Source organism: Condylura cristata, unplaced genomic scaffold (genome assembly GCF_000260355.1).
Source record: "Condylura cristata isolate star-nosed mole 26May11 unplaced genomic scaffold, ConCri1.0 scaffold00003, whole genome shotgun sequence".
Taxonomy (NCBI): Eukaryota; Metazoa; Chordata; class Mammalia; order Eulipotyphla; family Talpidae; genus Condylura; species Condylura cristata.
In genome coordinates, this window is record NW_004567104.1 from 31,554,026 (window position 1) to 31,569,115 (window position 15,090).

At 41.5% G+C, this 15,090-nt stretch overlaps 1 protein-coding gene across 1 annotated transcript in view; it reads right to left on the reverse strand.

Annotated features, from left to right (window-relative positions):
* The window catches only part of KALRN (kalirin, RhoGEF kinase), a 408,565-nt gene extending 396,277 nt beyond the window's left edge, over positions 1-12,288 (reverse strand). The window contains exons 1-2 of the mRNA XM_012730450.1: positions 12,273-12,288; positions 11,229-11,343 (exon numbers count right to left, since the gene is read on the reverse strand). Coding sequence (XP_012585904.1) covers positions 11,229-11,343; positions 12,273-12,288 — 131 coding nt within the window. The remainder of the gene's footprint in view (positions 1-11,228; positions 11,344-12,272) is intronic.
* Positions 12,289-15,090: the final 2,802 nt, after the last annotated feature.

Below are 15,090 nucleotides of genomic sequence, written 5' to 3' on the forward strand. Positions count from 1 at the left end.
ACTGAACCACAGCACTTGCCCTTCTAAAGTGAAGGGAATGAGCCCAGCCACTATGGAAAGCTACCATATGATCCAATGATTCCATTCCTCGGGATCTACCCAGAGGGCATAAAAACTTGCATTCTTATTGCTAACATGGCAATAGCCAAGATATGGAAACAACCCAAATGCCCCCAAGTAGATGAATTGATCAAAAAGGTGTGGTGTATTTCTACAAGGGAATATTACTCAGTGGTAAAAAGGAGGGGTAAGAAAACAGCAGAGGGAAGGACACATGGGAATATAGTAATGTTTCATGGGTATAGTAATGCTTAATGGGTAAGGAGAATTATGGGGGCTATAATGAAGAAAAGGGTAATCAATAAGTTAATTAATTACAAAAAATGTAAATCACCTTATAGATGGAAAAAATAATAATAAAGTAAAAGGGTTGGCCTGGCTGATCTCCACAAATCCCTTCAAGCTCCAGGATTCTAATTTCTCTATTACTTTGAAAATCCAGGTCAGATTTTACCTTCAGTAATGTCTGGTTATTTGTGTCTGAGAGGCATGCTTTTTTAAAAACCACTGTCTTGAAAACACTGTGTCTGTCTTCTCCAGTGAGTCCTAGAACCTCAAGCAGACTGAAAATCTTCTGGAGATGAGAAGATGTTCTCTCCAAGGCAGCAAGCTAGGATGGGACATGTACCAGCGAGGCCCACACCTTCCTCAGGCATCATGCCGAGGAGAGTCTGTGCTAAACCTGAAACATAAAGTACTAGCAATGGGAACAGACAAAATTCCAGCTCAGGATGGCACAGAACAGTCTGAGAGATAAAAGGGAGAAAAATGTGTCTGTTTGGGGGTTTTTTAATAGCTCTAAAAACCAGAGCTGGTCCTCACTTGACCTAAAAGGAATCAGGGATGGGGAGAAGACAGAAGCTCTGCAAGAAAAGGAAAGAGGGAGAGGCCATCAGAGCACATTCTTGGATTATGTCTGTAAATTTTCTCGAAAAACATTCATGCTAGCTGAGTCACTGTGGTTCTGACAAAGTGCTCCCATCTGGGTTTGGGAAGAAATGGAGTGGGCTGTCACACTTGCTAGATTTAGAAACAATACTACTCCTTGGTGGGACAGTTCTCTCCTGGTTCCCTCTTGTGCTTCCCATGCTCTGTTCTCTGCCGGAGGATCCTGCTTTTCTCTCTACCACGCCATGCCACAGGGCCCTGCCTAGCATTCTCTGGGGACAGCCCCTTAGAGAGGAGGAAGGGAAGATTATGCAGGAGACTTCATTTGGCCTTAGTGACTTTGTGTCTGGAGGAGCAATACTAAGAGCCTGAGGATGAGGAGGTGGGGAGGAAAGTATCCTTTCCTTTTGGGGGCTCCCAATCTATTAGTATTCAGCTCGTTTCCAAGGTGCTGCTATGCAAATTCACCCACAAAACAAGACAGCATCCCTGCCCACAAGCTTCACCATCTCTCAGAGAGAAAGCCTGTGGACAATCAGAACTCACAGAGCAGACAGACTCACCACTGCTGGAGGGTGAATTTTCTAGGTTCCTAAGTCCTTCACATTTTGTTCAAATCGGTAATATTTTGTTCTGCTTAGGTGATACTGGACTTTTAAGAAAGAAACTCTGGAGAAGTCCTTTTATCTAAAGCAATCCAAGAAGAGAATGGACGTTCTTTCTTTCTGTGGCAAAGTGGTACACAAATTTTCTGCAACTAGAGAGTGTATTCACTGGGGTCATACTCTTAGCAACAAAAAGCACTAGGTAGTAATGCCTTTTTTTCTTCCCATCTTCTATGAGAAGAAAAAATTGTGTCTGAGAGGAGAGATTTCAAAAGACAAATTAAGACTTCTATCTTCAATGTTTATGGCTCATGAAAATAGTGAGGAGGCAGTAGAAGTTCCAAAAGATAAGTTATGTTCTGAGGTACTTTGACTTCAAATCCACTTAAGCCTAAAGGAAAACTAGTAAGAAGGATCTTTTTAATTTAAAAAAGATTTGATTCTATAAAAAAGTGAAGAATTGGTATAAACAAATCTTATTTACGCTTCATTCCCCCACCCCTGCACTGAATAGCATAATTATAAAATTCCTAGTTTCAATTTGAAATATTTATAGGTATATTTACTTATACATTTATATGTATATATTAAATATTTCTATAAAGTTGTTTTATGTAACATTTTCTATAGTTGGCTATGGCAGGTTATATTAAACCCATTTTATAGTTAAGGAAAAGAAAATTATTGCTCAGCTTCAATAAAAAAATTTATACAGGGAGGCCTGGAAAATTCAAGATTTAATAAGGAGCAAGCATAATATTACTATTTGGAGCCTCTGACAAAATCCATCTATGTATTCTTGGACAGCTAAGCTGAGGTATTCTGCCACTTGGTGGCAGCATACCTAAATTGCCAGTGTATATATTGTATATATTTAAAAGGCAGTCTCTATGAAACTCAATCATCAGAACATTATGTACTAGTGTCCAATATATATCTAAAAACAAACACAACCAAAAATCATAAAGGCACATGGTGAAACCTAACCATGATAGGTGAAGGGAGAAATATATACACATGCTGAATATGATCATATATAAATGGTTGAGAAACTATTAAATCTGGAATCCCTCAAGTGAAAAACACATCCTTCTTCTCTAATGATAAGCCATCTCTCCAGCATCTATATTAGCTAACTCCCTTATTTTCAACATTCCAGTCGAACGAATCTCTACTAAATGTGTATCCACCTGATTCCCTACTATGAATTCCAGCAAAACCTAACTCTACTGGGATTTATTTCACCTAACATTTTTTTTAAAGATTTATTTATTTATTCATACAGAACTGGGGTACAGGCCAGAGATGCGGAGGGTGAGAGGATTCACCAGAGACAGAGTGGGGAGCAGAACAGGCAGATTAATGAAGTACACTGCTGAGGGGAGCAGCAGGCGGGTCAGGAGAGGTCTGCCTCGCCATGTGGATCTCCTCCGGGCAGGTGGGAATCGAACTCATGCGGAAGTGGCTTAAGCTTCTTAGTGCTGTGCTTTAACCCGCTGTAACACCAGGGAGGGCCTCACCTAACATTTTAAAGTTTATCTAATATAAGGAAAACCAGAAATGTTAGCCTCCTAATCAGCCTACTATTGGTGGGTCACAGCTTCCAGGAGCCTAAAAAAGAAAGTGAAAGGCCACGCCTAAGCTTTAGAGGTTCATTCAACAGTGCCTCCCAGGGACAAACTCAAGGAGGCCTAGCTTGATCAGTGGAAGACAGATAAGGAATTCAGTTCAAATGAGTACAGAGGAGGTTAACAACTGCTTTCAGTCAAGCCCAGAAGTGACTGCACAACCAGCCAAGGAGCTGAAACACATCCAGAGGCAAAAGTAACAATTCACTAGGGGCAAAAAATAATGAAGTCTTTCTAAATTTCACAGCAGATGCCAACATTAATATGTGGTCACCATTAAGAGTGCTATTAGTTTAGATTAAAAAAAAATTCCTAACTAACTTGGGAGACTCCACAATCAATTTCTGTACTCCTTTCAAACCCTGATCAGATTTAGGTACATAACACCCTCCGTTGGGCTTTTGGATGATCATGATAACAAATGCTTACACAGTGAGGCTGATGAGCAAATCATCTTAAATTTGGAGAAATACAAGATATGGAAGCCTAAGGCAAGGCATACTGAAAGTATAAATTGGGAAAGCAATATGTATTTAAAAAATGTCTATGATTGCCACAAATATATCCCAAAGAAATCACCTAACATGTAGACAGAAGTTTATATTCAAAGACATTTAGTAAGAGATACTTAAAGCAATGAAGTTTTGGAAATAATTTAGACATCTAATGCTAGGGTTGGTTAAAACATGGTACATCCTAAAGCATGCCAGTATTAATAAAAGATTTTAGTATCATAAAAATATCCTTATGGTTTAATATTAAGTGGAATAAAACAAAAAGCAAACATAAATAAGCTATATGATTCAATTCTGTTTAGTTGAACTCTAAAGAAAAAACAGGAAGGAAAATCATCTATATATTTTTAGTATTTTAGAGTTACAAGTATTTTTTATTCTCTTTCTCTGCATTTTTTCTATAATAAATATTTCTCTCACTTAAAATGGTGTCAAGATTTTATCACACTATCAAGCACATATACTCAGTCATTCAGTACTACTATGAGCCTCCTCAGTGGTACCGACCCTGCCACAGACTCTTCATTCCTACAGGCTCTAATTCTAACCCTAAACATAACATCTCACCCTGATTTTGACAAAGCAGTGCTATGTAACATGAAAGGCAAGTGACAAAGCAAGATTCCTACTTGCAAGCGTGACCAGGGGAAAAATTCCTGTTTGTCATATCCTTTTCTGTTTGCCAGGCCCTGGATTATGTACTTTATAGATGTTTTCATGTAACCTTCACTCCCGCTGAGTTTGGTAATAACTCTATGTTTATTTTACAAGTGAGGTAATTTGTCAGCAAGTGTGCACATTTCTCCTCACAGAGGGAAGGGTTCTGGAGTTCTTTTTTCCCCAGGGTGGAACGCCCCCCACCCCCACATCGTTTCTAGGGTCATTATTTTTCCTCAAGTCCACTTTTTCTCTCCTTACTAGTCCTCAGTTCCACTCCAAAAGTTTAAGGTGATGTGCAGTCCTCTCTAAGGGTTACATTGACGATACAGTGGAAAGAAGAAAAAAAAAAAAAACTCCCTGTCTATCAGGGTCCCTTCTGTCCAGCATGGGGTCAGTGATTTATCCCCAAAAGGCATTTACTGGTTCCTGGAATAACTAGGACTACTTCTGACCTCACAGTTTCCGCCTCTGATTGTCCAGGCTATTGTTCTCCAGGGAATCACAAATGCTCTCTCTGCATTTGAAGTATGGCTGGCACCCTCCTCCATACACCAGTGCTTTTCACCAGATTTCCACAAGCTACGCAGGTCCTCAGCTCCATCTAGACTGTGCCTATAGAGACACAAGCCTTCCAAGTCCAGCAGTGGGATGACCGAAGAAGTGAACCAACTTCAAAACAATCAGCAGACCGCTAGCTAATGTCAGCACTGTGCTTCTGATGCCGAAGACAGAAGCAGGCAGGAGGCTGAGGAAAAGAAATGCCCTGACCCAAGGAAATGGAACAGGACAACAAACCCTAGAATACAGTCCCCTCTCTCCACTTCCCACCCACCCCCCACCCCCACCATATCTGTCTTTAAGTTCAGGATCCTTCCTGCTAAAAGTCTTTACTCATTTCTTTAAACAGTTTCCATAGTCTTAAGTGCTCTTTCTTCACTGTGTCTGTTAGTGTAATATGGTCACTAAAATATATTTCACTGTCATCCACAGATGAGCATACATGAGCAGCATTTATGTGTCTAAAGTTGAACAGCAACATCAGGGGCAGGAAGGCATCCCCACTCCCTACCCCCCACTCCTTGCCCTGGCCAGCAGAATCTAATTTCAGGCAACCACCACCCACCTGCATTTCCCCACTCACAGCAACCTCCACTCAGAATCACTTAGAATCCAAAGACAACATTAGAGAAAACAGGCTTGAAGGACAGGTTGTCACTGCCCACCAACATTACAGCCATCTGAACTCTCATCTCCTTACCAGCCTCTCCCTCCTGTTCCAAAACAAGGCTTGGCCCTACTTCAGTGTTCCTACACCCTACTGCAGTCCATCACCAGTACCTCTTCATCTCTTCAGTGGATAAAAACTCAAGCTCTGGTGCTAGACCATCTGACAACAGATCATATTGTGTGTCCACAGGCAAGTTACCTACAATTGCAGGGCCTCAGTTTGTTCATATTAAGAGTAACAATACCCATTTCAAAGTGCTATGAAAAGTAATCTATGTAAAAATAACACAGTGCAATAATATAAATTTGAAGATAATGTCTAGCACTTACATATAACTTACTAGATCAGTTCCAGAGACTGGAAGCATTAAGTGCTTTTTTTCCCCACTCAAAATTGTTTGAAGATTCATTTATGTTGTTGCATATCACCGTAGCTGGGGAAAACTAGTCATAGAAAACTACATATGGTGTGATGCCATTTTTATAAAGCTCAAAACAAGCAAAACTAAACAATATCTTGTTTATGAAAATATGTGGTAAATTATACCACAAAGAAGCAAGAAAAAGATAAACACAAAACTCAGGATAGTGTTTATTTCTGGAGGAGGCAAAGAAAATTGTGGTAGGGAGGAGCCACAAGTAGTTTCAAAGGCAGAGGTGATGTTCTTCCTTTGAAGTTGAAAAGTGGATTCTCAGTGTATTGTTATGCTCATAACTTACAGCCCATTACATGGAGTCCTTCATATCTAACAAATTTCTTGTACATATATGTCTATTCTACTTCTTCTTCAGTATTATGTATGCCCGTAGAAGACAGATGAACAAGTGTCCTGGGTGCTACAGTGAGATTGCTAGATTATTTCTACCCGACAGACACCCTTTTGAGATGAACATTCATTTCCCATATTAGGTCAGAACATCAGACTCAGAAATGCTGAATAATATGTCCAAGGTCTCACTTTGTACCAAATAGCTTCCATTTGCCCTTCTGAATACATTCTATTTTCTGGAAACTTCCATCACTATTTCCCACATCTTTTAATCAATGATCCCAGACCAAAGGGCAGAACACAATAACACATCTCAAAAGGCGCTTGTAACAAAACATATTCAGTGATGGCACTTTGGCTAACTTAGCCGCTTTCAAGCTGAATATAGAGGTAGGAAATGCTTGCAGTTTTTACCTCTTCATCTTTTAACTGTCTTTCTGGTTTTTCTCTACTTATTCCTATTTTCCTGGTGGTGCTGCATAAAGACATTGCTGGCTATAAGCCCAATTTAGCTTTCATTGAATTTAGGAGCAAATATTATCAAGTAATAAGCTGTGCATACTAGCACCTTGGCTTGAGAATATTCTTGAGAGAACACCCCATCTTAATTTCTTGTCATCCTTCTTCATCGTTATGACACCTGCATTCTTTACTGCAATGCTCAGCATCTCCGCAGTGCTGCTAAGAGCAGAGTTAAGTGGCAGATACATCAAAAGGCTAATAATTGGTGCCCTTAGGATCAGCAGCAAAATGGTAATGACAAAGCAGGGTAAATGAAAATGAGAAGAAGAAATTCAATGCCATAAAAATTACCTAGATTTCTTTACCAGACACTTAGAAATTCCTCTTTCAAGCATATGGTCAACTCCCAGAACAACAGTAAATAGATGATCTCTAGTGGGAGTAACATAGGGATAATTGTTTACTCTTGGGTTAGCTGTTTTTATCCTGTCTCTCAATTTCTAGGGATATTCATCAGCTGATTGTATCTAATATCTCCTTTCCACCTCTTACACATAAAAGTAAAAGCAAGCAGATAGCAGGTAAAGAGAAAAGTAGAGAATGGATGACAATCAGAAAATAAATAATAGTGACAGAAACTCACCCAGATCCCTATTCAGGCCCTGGCTCATAGCAGACACTCAACAAATATCTATTGAGTTAAGTAAATGGTGAGAAAATTGAATTAGAAGAGTTTAAAGACTCTTACTGACCTGATAGTCTATGACTTCTCAGAATAGAAAGAAAGCTTAGAGAGGAGTCAGGAGAGAGATTCTCAAACTCACAAGGAACAAAACGGGAAGCCAGAAGGGGCTGGCTCATCTCAGGCTGAAGCGAGCTCCAAGAGTAACTGGGATTATTCCAGACTGTCAAACCTAGGATGATCCTTGACCCATGTGATGTCCCCCAAATTCCCACTCAGAACCCAAAGGGACTAGGAAGCAGTTCCCTTTTGATTTGTGAAGTCAAATTCTAGACTTACTTAGGGTGCCTGAGAAAGGGAATATATGTTGAAGGGGCTAGTATTTTGTTTTGAGGTACCAGATTTTATGGGGTCTGTTTTTTTTCCAGCTTTAGAGAAACACAGAATCTGGACAGGAAAGCTTCTTAGAAATTATGTAACCATTTTTCAAGCCAGTGGAGGAATTCTTTCTACAGAACCCCTAACAGCAGGTCATTCAAACTTTAGAGACAGGAAGGTCACTTATGCCAGGGGCAGCAGTATCACTGCTGGACAGATTCCATGTGGACAGAGTACTCTTCAGGTCAGATTATCTCCTGATCTCTCTCATTTCTACCCATTGAAGCAATGGAGACCACGCTTATTCCCTGTTATTGGGGCAGCTTTCCTGACACCTGAAGTCAGGAAATCACTTTTCTTTCCTTTATATTCCTACAAGCAGGCATCCTTCATTCCTTCCTCTATAGAGACATAGTGTATGGACCCCTCAATTTGCTGCTCCCCTGACAGTACTCTAACTGGTCAACACAGTTCCTAAAGTATGAGTGACACCACAGTCCAGACATGACCTGGTCTTCACAAAGAACAGCAGGACTAGTCCCATTAATTCCTAAATATTCCCATAACCATGTGTTTAATTACTTATTCTAGAATGGATCCTTAGTTCTGTATCCTCTTTCAGCATTCACTGGCTCCTATTTTCTTGCCTTCCACTAGCAAGGTCATCTATGCTATTAGTCACACATTGCCTACTCTTTATGGTCATTGGTTTGGCATTGGGTAGGGACATATTCAGGTTTTTTCAAACTTTCCCAAAATGCCTGTGTGTGGTCACCATTATTTTTCAAACTACCTAGCATATAGAGGCTCTAAGTACCTGCTTAGTAAAAAATGAACACACACAGATTCCATGTCACCTACAGGTGATCATACCATTTTGTAGAGCAGATCCTTCTCTTCCTGCCCCCACCCCCAGCCTCCTGGGCCATTCCCAAAATAATTTCTTCTACTCAGTCTCATTGACTGATTTATCTATTCATTGTTTACCTTCCTTGCCCAGGTCATGAGTAAGCATTAGACTGTCAAAAGCTATCTGCCCCACTCTTTTCTTCAGTTTCCTTCCCCATACTTCATCATCTTTTGAACAATCCTGTTCCAGGTTTCGTTTCTGACAGTTGCTGTGTATGAGTATGTGGTCAACAGAACTAGAAGTGACAGATGGGCATGGCTAGTTAGCAAACTCTGAAGCCTGCCGGACAGTCATTGCTGATGAACACAGAGCCCTTGGGGGAAGACAGCAGGAACCCCAGGGCAACTGTTCCCATGGAAGATGCAACAGGAGCTTTGCCCCCCACCTGCCAGAACCTGAGAAGAACCTCTGTGTTTTCAAGTTCACAGGGCGCAAAGCTTGTGGCCACCCTCAGAGAAGCAGAGAACTTGCATCTCGTGTGTTCCCTCAATGATAATGTACTGTTTCTGCTTTTTTCAAGATCTTCCTCACAGCCTCTCTTAAGTTCTGCTCCCCTTCACCCAGCAGGAATCAATTCCTTTTCAGTTGTTTCCAATCTGTTTTGTTCCATCTTGACTTAAAAAGTCAGGGTGAAGAAAAGTGTTCTTCCAACTCCCACTTTCCATTCTAAAGAAAAGATGAGCATGCATTAGCTGTAGGGTAATAAATATACCCAAAGGAAAATGTAGCCTTCCTGGCTCCTGGGATCCTAGTTTCTTCTGGCTCTAAAAGAACTGATTGTCCAGCACAGGCTCCCATGAAATACGCTTGTTAGTATTATACCAAGGCATGGCACATTTCAAACTGTCTAACCCCTACATGGCTAAATTGCTAAATTACCTAGTTCAATCATGGCTATTTAGCCCATCACCTTGCCACTGAAACAATGGGAATATTTCCTCCCTATAAAGACCTCTAGTAAAAAAAAAAAAAAAAACTGTATTCTATTCTTCAGTAAAAAAAATCTCATGCACTCGAAGTTTACAAGTTCTTTTTTGATGATAAATCAAGTCCCTTTCATTGGCGTTAAGTCCTTTAATCTTTTTTTTTTATTGGTCCCCAGTGGATATAATTAAAAAAAAAAAAAGACATCACTCAACACTTATTTATTCACAGCCTTCTGCTTGAAGCTCTTCAGGACTCCCCATCTCCCCATTCTGTTCAACATCTTTCCAAGCATTTAATGCTGCTCTTAAATCCCCTTTACCACAGGCCCATCACCATTCACCAGTTTCCGTCACTTCTGTCTTGCCTATCATTCTTTAAAATGTAGTGCTTGCCTTATTTGACACCTACTTCAAGAATTTAATCAGCACACTGAACAATTATCCAAGGTTTCCCAGCAAAGGCTAAATACATAGTTCCTCTCTATAACTTACTAATTCTCCTCTAAAATGCACAGACCAGATGTTGGTTCTGAAAGTCACTTCTTATTTGCCACAACAAATACCTGAGCACTTGTGGCCCCAATGAGAGACAGAGAGCAGAGTCCTCAGTGGTGGAGAGGGGTTTTGGGGGTAGAACTGGGACACAGGTCAAGGAGATAGAGTTCTTGGCAAGCTCTGCACTAGCCCATTCGGACCCTGTTTCCTAAACAGAGTATGACACATATTTGCCTACTTTACTTCTCAGAACCTTTCTGGATCTCACAGTCTGTGACTGTTTGACTAGATGAAGACCTCTCCTCTCCCTTCGTTAACCGATATAGGCCATGTCCTTGACATGTCTCCTTCCACCCACCACCATGGCCAGCACTATCCAAAGACACTCAGAAAATGTTTCTCAACCTTTTTAAAATTGCCATTGTCCTCTGTTCCAAAAGAGACATATTATAAGTTTTTTCCTTAATCATCAACCCAGCAAAGTTTTAGTATCACAAATATACTGTACATGTTCTGCCATATGTCTATCTATGCCTAATACATAAAGGAGTAATTCTTTTGTCCCCAAAAAACAATGTTCATCTCCTCTTGGGTGCAATATTACCTCATCGAAAATGCCTACCTAGACTGAGCAACAGACTCAACTGAATGGCACAGTGGAGTTATTTTACCACAAACTCTAAAAGTCACAAGCCAGAGTGGGGTTAACTGGGTTTCCCATCTCCCCAAGGTAGGTAGCAGTTTCCCATCCCTCCTCCCACAGCCACACTGTTCCCTGTTCCATGCTCTGTTCTGGTCTTCACCTGATCTCATAACTCCCACTCATGCATGGAAATCCCAGTAGTAACAATAGGAAGTGTGGGCATGAGGCAAACAGTAGGTGCAATGTTCCAGGAATAACCAGAATCCATTCTGAGGGCAAACACAACCAGGGCTGCCTCCCAGGATGAAGGCGCATTCTAACTCACTTACATCTGGCCAGCTCCCTTCCCCTCCCTTACAGGACTGCCCTCTCACCTTACCTTGGCACGCTGGCCAAATAGGTCACAAGTTTCCGAAGGTCTTCCTGTCTTATTCTGTCATGATTGCTTCGAGCAGGGAAGGTCAGGATGGGTCCACCCCGCTTATCACGACCCCCTGCAGGGAAGAAAAAGAGAAAGTTTAAAAAAAACAAGCCAGAAAGGGTGCCAAAGGGGAGGAAAAAAGAATTATATCTGAATGGTGAATGAAGCAGGCAGACATATGGTGCCCAGAGAAGTCCAGTGGTCACTGCTTAGGATAAGGTATGGATTCTGGCTAGAGGACCTTGGTTGAGACTTTGACCTCTCTCATGACTCATCTACAAAATGCAGATGAAATTAATGACAATCACACTACAAGGCTGCGGGAGGACTGATAAGGTGGCACTGGGGAAGCCCTTTGTGAAGTAAAGCTCTCTGCAGATGTGAGGGAATGATAAAAGTGGTGTTAACAGTTCTTATTGAGAAAACAAGTCATTGAAAATGCTATGGTCTTTGGAAATGTAACCTCCAATTCACTTCTCTCTCCAGATTTCTGTAAAGTGGGAGTGCTCAGGATTAACTGATTACTAGGGTGAGAAGTCCTTCATGCACTCATCCATCCACAACAGCATTCTAGAAGATTTTAAGATTAACTGCTTTCTACACGAGCAGAGAACCCACAACCTGCCTTCCTGAGGTGCCACCTGTCCTCCTGCTGGAGAAGTGCATGAATCTGTATCGGAAATAAGAATGTTCAAAGTCTTAATCACCACAAATGCATATGTGCACAAGATGATTAAAAATGTTTTCTAAATACTGCATATAAAAAAGAGCTGTAAGAAGTACAAGTAGATGATCATTGTTGTTATTAGAGTGATGGGCTTTTGCATGGTTGCTTTTTCTTTCTTCAATTTTACAAACTTTCTATTCACTATTCTCTGGTTGAGATTAGTCATTAATGGATGCTATAATTAGGAAGCAAGACCAAGTATTCTCAGGAAGATGAGACGGGGACAAAGATAAGGTGAAGTAACCAAATCCTTATAGTCACTGCCTATTACACACCATCATACTTCTGCATCCCAAGCAGCTGCCTGACACCCCTCAGAGTGGACCCACAGGGCAAGAGGGAGGAGGAGTTGACTGGGCCAGTCCCACACCAAAAATGCTGAAAGCTAAGTCCTTCAAAAAAAAGGACCTCTTTCAGGAAATGCAAATGGCTTACAAGCATATGAAAAAATGTTCAACATCATTTCTAATAGAGAGATACAAATTAAAACCACAATGAGATATCACCTCATACCAGTGAGAATGGCACATCTTCAAACAACTAGCAACAACAAATATTGGCAAGGATATGGAGAAAAGGGAACACTCCTGCACTGTTGGTGGGAATGCAAACTAATACAACCACTAAGGAAAACTGTTTGGAGGTTTCTCAAACTGCTAAAATTGGAGCCATATGACTCCACAAAAACACAGATTCAAAAAGACACCTGCACCCCCATGTTTATTGCTGCTTTATTTATAATTGGAAAGACATGGAAACAACCCAAATGCCAAAAAGTAGATGACTGGATTAAAAAGATGTGGTACATATATACAATGGAATATTACTCAACAACTAAAAAAGATAAACTCATGCCTTTTGCAGCAACATGGCTGGAGCCGGAAGGGATCATGCTTAGTGAAATAAGCCAGAAAGAAAAGGAAAAATACTGATGGTTTCACTTATAGCAGGAGTAGAAAGGACTGGAGGAGAAAATAATAATAATAATGAACAATGATATAGCAGAGACATTTTATGTGGGGGGGGAATGGGATCAAAAATTGGGGGGAGTGAACTGTGCACTGGACTATGGAGATGGCACACGGGTAATCTGGTGATGGAAAGCCCAGGGGGATTACAACTGAGATGGAAAAAGGCACAAAATGATGTGGGGACCCCTATTAAGTGTGAACTCATGAATAACATTTCCCTCTAATTGTGGGGTCCACAAGCCACACAGACAGAAGGGTGGTTTGACAGACAAAATTCATGCAACTTCAGGATACTACTAAGAAGTAAACAAGGAGGTTGCAAGGAGGAAAGGATCCAACAAGATGAAGTCCCTGATGGATTTGGCCCTGGTGAAAAAGTGTCTTGGCACACTCCCTGCCCTCCTCCAGGGCAGACTGGTATACAGATGCCACAGAGCTGGGCTCCACAGCAACAGCTCCAGGCTTCCACACCACAGACCCTGGTTCTTAGTACTGATAACCGCCCCCATCTCATCTGCCTTGGAATCCATTTCCCAACTGCCTCTGCATAAAGAAAAGGACGCAGGGGAATTAAATGGAAGATTTCCCAAGAGCTGGGAGGTTTTCCCATGCTCCTAACCTCTCTCTTCAGCCTTGATCTCACCTAAGAATTTTCACTGTTGAGTGTTTTTTTTTTAAAGTTTATTTTTACATCATTTTGTACATTTGTCATTTGCATTTTTCATCTCAATTGTAATCCCCACGGGTTTCCCATCACCAAGTCACCCGTGTGCCATCACCATAGATAGTCCCGTGCACTTCCTCCCCACCCACCCCTCATTCACTGTTGGGTGTTTTTAAAGGCACCTATTACTTTCCTCCTGACCTTCATACAGTAGCACTCATGGAGCACCATGAGTGGCAATGGCTGACAGAGACTTAGAGGGTTTCTGGCACTCTATCTTCCAGCAAGGGCCAGCTGTGCCTCTGGAGACAGGAGTTTCATAGTTGAGGAAGCCTCCAGAGATAGGGACTCAGAGGAGAATATCTGGGGAAATTCAGACCTCTCCCTGGTCAAACTGGGTATTTTTCTGAAAGTAAAACCCTTGCAAGAGTGTAGGAAAAACATACAGAGATGAAGAAGAGCATTTTGTTGAATAGATATGGAGCAGGGCCACAGAGCAAATAAAAGGAGGGGTCTTGCCCCTGCCCTTTCAGAGACAGGCTGAGAGAACTCAAAGAGGGAGAAGAAAACAAGTAATATTGTAAGAGAGAAGTCCAAAATGTCTGGGGGAAATCGTTCCTTAAGTATAACAGGTGATGAGATCACCTGCCAAAGGTGAGGGTAGGCTTGAGATGCTGGGAGAGAGTGCACCCTAGTGGAGAGCTTCCCTAGAGACTGAACAGCATGAGTAGGTGGCATGCATCGGTGGCAGTGTATGGACATAATGAGAACTCTGTTGATAGGTGTCAATGCTAGGCTCTGTCTTGAGTGAAGGCAAAATAGAGTTAATGCATGGAGTATAGGGGAAAGACCAGCCAGGGCAGGAAACATCCTGCTGGTTTATGAGCTGACAGGTAAAAGGGAATGGCATGTTTGGTTTTTCTGCTAGCTGTACGCTCTTAACTGATAGAGGAATGTCAGAGGGTCAAAGGAAAGAGGCTAAGGCCATAGACAGATACATCAAGAGCCAAGGTCTTGGCTCTGGTGGTGATGGTAGGGGCAGATGTTGGTGCCATGGAGGCTGAGCAGTCATGGAACTACAAGATTTGATCAATAATTGCTGTTTAAATTACACAGAGTGGTAGAGACAAAGAATGCTAAGGGCAACGTACATTATGGAAGTGGATTCCAGAGACTGGGAAACAAGAACAGTCATATTTTGAAAAGGTGACAGAGATGGTGGCAGGATCTTCAAAAGCAACATCCCCTTATTCATCAAATACCCACCACTTGCCCACTTATGCAATGCTTTGGTGCCAGGAGCTACAGGATAGGACTACAGAGAATAAAGAAAGGGAGATGATATAAATGGAAATGGTCACCTTCCTTTGAGGAAGGACAGGACAGGGCTGGGAGGAAGCAAGGCCAGGAGTCGGGAGGGTTAAGGCTTCTCAACTGACCTGGTAAAGGGATAGTGCT